A 5,650-nucleotide genomic window follows, 5' to 3' on the forward strand; every position below is an offset into this window, starting at 1 on the left:
GACCCATCTCGTGGTTCACATCATAAGAGAGATAAATATCCTTGGCCCTGTGTTTATTCATCAGATGTACCCTTTCGAGAGATTGATAGGGTTCTGAAGAAATATGTTCATAATTGAGGTTAGTTGGAAGGTTGCATTGCCATAGGGGAACCGAGGAGGTTGCTGAGTTCTATGTTGACTACATAAATTTCAAACCGATTGGTGTGCCTGTATCTCACCATAAGAGGAGGCTATAAGGGATAGGGACGATAGGTGCGAAATCAATCCATATAACTGATCGTGTTTCATTTACTCAAGCACACTTCGCAGTTCTGCAACAATTAGTTGTAGTGGGCCCATATGTCAATATGCATGTAAATATGTTACGCACCAATAACCCACAAAGTCTGAGGATTGGATCGTGAGAGAGCACAAAGATCTTTTTGGTGATTGGTTATGTAGACACATGATGGGTAAGGATGCAGATGATGCTCAGTTGAAACTGCTTGCTCATAGACCATCAATTACAATTCTGACATTTTAAGGATACAATATCAATGGATATACATTTTATATGAGAGCATAGTATGACAAGAGCACCAGCCAAAATAGTAGTGTACGTATTGATACCTATGACAGCAATGGCAATAGGTAGACCTACTATGGATTTATAGAGGAGATTTGGGAGCTCTAGTATGGACCTTTGAATGTCCCTCTTTTTTGGTGCCAATGTATCAAACTCCTAGGAGGAGTGAACATCGACAAGTACGGCATGACTACTGTGGACCTCAAGCTCATCGGTTACACAAAAGAACCATTTGTACTTGTCAATGATGCTACACAAGTCTTCTATCTTAAGGACTCAACTGACAAGCAACGTCACATAGTTCTTCAAGGAAAAAGAAGGATTGTTAGAGTTAGCAATGTCGTCGACGAGAAAAAATACAATAAATTTGATGACCTCCCTCCTTTTAGAGAGAATGTCGACCTAAGTCATATAGAAGACATTGAGGAAGCTACTTACATACGTTGTGATCATAACGAAAGTCCAATCCTAAACTGAAAAAAGCTTTGATGTATTTATTAAGGATTTGCTTAAATTTGTATTAATTATTGACATGTTGTTTTGTACAAATTAATATTGAAGGACATATATGCTTCAATGTAATTACTATTTAAATAAACTATATGAATGCTGTAAAGAAATACTCTACAAAATATTAAGAACATGCTTTAATATAAATATTATGTTTTAATAAACTACATGAATAAACTTAAAAAATACATCTAAATATCACTGCTAGTTGTATTTTTAACTGGTAGTGATACCTATATCACTGCAATCGGTAGTGATACGTCTAACATTACTGACGATTGTATACTATAACCGGTAGTGATACTTTTGCGCCCCCAACCCCTATCCGCAAGTCCCAAATTTTCAAATCCTGTCGTTGCCTTGGAGCTCTGCCGCCCTAGTGCCCCAATGCCCATCGTTCCATTGCTCTACCACCCCGATGCCCCGATGCCCACCGCCCTGGTACCCCGACGCCTGCTATCCTGACATCCACCTGCTACCTCTCCTTTGCCTTAATGATTCTGGGTTCAGCCTCTTCACTTGGTAGGCTTCGACCAAGCTGTAGTCTGTAGTCTGAAAAAAAACATGTATGCAATTTTTTGCATTTGGCAAGATGTGAAGAAACATGTAGTCTTTGTGTACTCATCCTTATAGTCAGAACTAAATCTAAGCTAGAAATAAGAAAGAAAAAAAGACTCTTTATATGACATTTTCGCTTATGTATCTTTATATGACATGTTTGAGCGAAATGAACGCAAAATGCTTCACTAACATTAACAATGCATAACATAACTGTCTTTTGTAGATCTATTGTGAATGATGCATCAAAATGTTTACGAAGAATATTGTGGTGTCAATCCTTGGTCTTAATTATCATAAATGTATTTTTTATTTTGCTATCATGAAGAAGTCCATCAGATGAAAATTAATTGGTATGTAGGAATGGCACCTCCAAAAGCAAACTACCCCTCCTTGGATCAAGGTGCAGTCTCAGATGGAGATGGGCACGCAAACCAGACTTACATAAGACCAAATTCTCAGTTGGGATGGCAACATTGCCTTTCTAGATCTTAGATGGCAGTTTGAGTTGGGCATACTACTGTTCAAACCAAATGTGATGATCAACATGTCCTATCAAATGCGGAAATTCCATCACTGGTACATGACGGAGACAAAAAAAATGGTAGAGAAATGATCGACGCCAAGTTCAAAGATGAAGATGTACACAATGGCCTGATATAATGTGGCTAGAATTCAAGGAACTTTACAACGTTTACCAGCTAGACACCCTCGACCAATCTATCTTGAGTTGTTGGACACTATAAGTGTCTTAGATTTACATTCTTATGCTATTTAATTGCATCTCTAACTTATTTCTTATGTAGAATGGAGATATAGAAATGCAGAAAAGTGCATTTACACAATAGGATTCCTCTACCCATCACTTATCAATGAAAAGCTTGTTAGAGAGAAACCACACGAAACTGAGATCTATTCCTGAAAGGCTATGGTCAAGCTACAATACAAGACATACATATTTTTACCTTACATATATGTTTCCTTATATGCTCGTTCTACTCTTTTATGCGCAACTTGATGTTAGGACTAATATATATATATATATATGTGTGTGGGGGGGGGGGTCACTGGATTCTCTTGTCATCGAGCCTGACATGAGTAAGATAATTGTATTTGACTCACAAAGGAGATCACAAACACAATTTCAATCTGTAATAGACTTGCTAAACAGGTTAAGTTGATCATTTTATTATTCGCTCTAGTAATCTTCCATTTGATTGAATCTAAGTCTACTAATATTATTCATAATCATACACAGCGCATTCGCACGATACTATAAAGACAATATTCGATTATGTCCATGCCAGAAGATCTTCACTGTCCGAACCAACTTTTTGGTACCTATGTAATATTCATGTCTCAAATTCTTACTAAATTACTAGTTGCATGCCTCTAATATTTCTTATCTTTTTTTAGTGTAGTAGGCAGATATAGGACAATAATTTATGTGGCTTCTATGTATGTAAGTTCATGCACACATTCACCGGTGCCAGGGTGCTTCAAGATGATGCAGAGGTATGTAAATACATATTGATGTGAGCTTCTCAGTTTCTACATATGTTTTGTAGGATTGATTTCTTTAATTCTTCTAATGATAGGTAATCAAGTTGAACACAAGTAAACTTCTGCAGCATCACCCTAACGCCATGGAAGAACAACTTATCGGGTTCATCAATTATGAAGTGATAAGTTCAAAAGACGAGCTCTATGAGTCGGTTTATAAAACGCTTCCTTCAATGAGCACTCGGGACTTGCCAAATTCGACAACGTCTAGTAGCAAGAGAGGTTGAACCACTTATTTATTTCACATGCATAAATATTTCAAAAGAACTGTGAGATTTCTGAAACATTGTGAATTTAGAGAGTTTAAGCTACATGTCCCAACCAACCAAGAACATTTGTGAATGACATGTTAATCGTGTATGTATATATTAATTTGTTAATGAAATATGTTGAGGTACAAACATATATGATGAATTGTGTATGTACATGTGTTATTTTCTGAATATGTTTTTGCTGACAACAGCTGTACTAGGCGGGGGGTGGGGATTATCACTACCGGTTCATCTAATAGGCCAACAGTGATAATCCAACTATAAATGTCAGTTAATTACATGAACCGGCAGTGATACTTGGGTTATCATTGTCGGTCCATTATATGAACCGACAGTGATAGTTTGCTTATCATTGCTAGTTCATATAATGGACCGGTAGTGAAATATACAATCACTGTCAGTTCTGTAACCGGCAGTAATAATTCATGATTATCACTGCCGTTTAATCACTGCCGGTTTAAAAATCGGTAGTAATGATATTTTTGAACTGACCGTGATGATCTTTTCTGTAGTACTGTCACTATCAGTTCTTAAGAGTTCACGATTAGATTTGCTGGTTCAAAATTTAGCTTATGAACAGATAGTGAAAGGAAACAGGGATAACTCTTTCTGTGGTAATGAGAGTGAGAAATTCTTCCTATTAGGTACCTTGAGGTGATCTAGCATGTATCCTTAATTTCATTGTCTCATCTAGTTCAGGATCTTTCAAATTCTTGTTGGATGACTGAGGAATATTTGGCCAAAGGAACACAGCTAGCACATCTTTGGTTTGCGATGTGTAAGAGTGCGGACATTCCGTTTCGAACTCTTTGCCGGAGGGCCTATAAATAGGCAAGAATCGTACGCTCCATACCATGCCGCGCCCAGCTCGATCTCAGAGCAAGCCACATTTGAGCTTAGCGCAGCTAGCTAGCTAGTGTCTTGGTCTTTCTGCAACAAGGCCGGCGATGAGCATGTCGAGGGATCCGTTGGTGGTCGGGAGCATTGTCGGCGACATCGTGGACTACTTCGCCGCATCGGCACTGCTCCGGGTGCTCTACGGGGGTCGTGAGATGACCTGCGGGTCGGAGCTGCGGCCGTCGCAGGTTGCCAACGAGCCGACGGTGCACATCACCGGCGGCCGCGACGGGAGGGCACTCTACACACTCGTTATGGTGGACCCTGATGCGCCTAGCCCAAGCAACCCTTCCAAACGGGAGTACCTCCATTGGTATGTGCTCCCTGATGAGTTAGTTCTAGCTAAGCTTCTTTTGTTTTTCGTTCCATGCATTGCACGCAGCATCCTGCCCAGATGTCAGGTAGCAGCTAAGTGCTTGTTTTTTATGTCTTGCATATGTAGGTTGGTAACAGACATACCAGAAGGGGCTGATGCCAATCATGGTACGTTAACTTTATAAAACTGTATTTTGAGTTTCATGTGCCAACCGGTTCATAAAAAAAGAACATGACGCTCGAGGTACTAAGGCGAAGTTGTCAGCCTATGATCGATGTCTGTCTTACAAATGCCTTGCATCGATTAGGAAATGAGGTCGTGGCGTACGAGAGCCCGCAGCCATCGGCAGGGATTCACCGGTTCGTGTTCATCGTGTTCCGGCAGGCGGTGCGGCAGGCGATCTACGCGCCGGGCTGGCGCGCCAACTTCAACACAAGGGACTTCGCCGCGTGCTACAGTCTCGGCGCGCCGATCGCCGCCGCCTACTTCAACTGCCAGAGGGAGGGCGGCTGCGGTGGCCGGAGGTACAGGTGAAGCAAGCAGTTCGGTGATCCAAGGCCAAGGCAACCATCATTAGTCCACGTTATTAATTTGACAGTGTAACTTAGCCAAACATTCAAGGAAAGGAAATCAAATTAAGGGGCACAACATATGGAGTGTATATATATGTATAGGCTCCATATGTATATCTGAAATTCTATCTGAGGTGCGCATGACTGAAGCTGCTAATATAAGTACTCACGTTCTCGAAAAGCTGCCAATTTACTCTGATTCCTCCGTTTGACAACATTTGTCTATCTTCCTGAAATTAAACGTCATCGTTTCAAAATGTTTGTGCATCATGCATGAAATCATGTGCATGGTTATTGCAATATTCCACATCCTCTCTATCGAGTATCGACAAGTGTTGTCAAAAGTTCAAGGTTCGTGGCATGCATCTCACTACTAGAAGTATGTGGGGTCATTTCT

At 40.4% G+C, this 5,650-nt stretch overlaps 1 protein-coding gene across 1 annotated transcript; it reads left to right on the forward strand.

Moving 5' to 3' along the window:
• Positions 1-4,400: 4,400 nt before the first annotated feature.
• Positions 4,401-5,381, forward strand: LOC133906347 (protein TWIN SISTER of FT-like). Its single transcript, XM_062348221.1, has 3 exons — positions 4,401-4,678; positions 4,808-4,848; positions 4,989-5,381. Exons 1-3 carry the CDS (start codon positions 4,416-4,418, stop codon positions 5,213-5,215), a joined length of 531 nt encoding a protein of 176 aa, XP_062204205.1. The 5' UTR covers positions 4,401-4,415; the 3' UTR covers positions 5,216-5,381.
• Positions 5,382-5,650: the final 269 nt, after the last annotated feature.

Source organism: Phragmites australis, chromosome 23 (assembly GCF_958298935.1).
Source record: "Phragmites australis chromosome 23, lpPhrAust1.1, whole genome shotgun sequence".
NCBI classification, from domain to species: domain Eukaryota; kingdom Viridiplantae; phylum Streptophyta; class Magnoliopsida; order Poales; family Poaceae; genus Phragmites; species Phragmites australis.

Coding starts and splice junctions, on each gene's coding strand:
- LOC133906347 (XM_062348221.1), top strand. CDS start 4,416: ATGAGCATGTCGAGGGATCCGTTGGTGGTCGGGAGCATTGTCGGCGAC. Junction 4,679..4,807: donor AAACGGGAGTACCTCCATTG/GTATGTGCTCCC, acceptor TTGCATATGTAG/GTTGGTAACAGACATACCAG. Junction 4,849..4,988: donor AGGGGCTGATGCCAATCATG/GTACGTTAACTT, acceptor TGCATCGATTAG/GAAATGAGGTCGTGGCGTAC.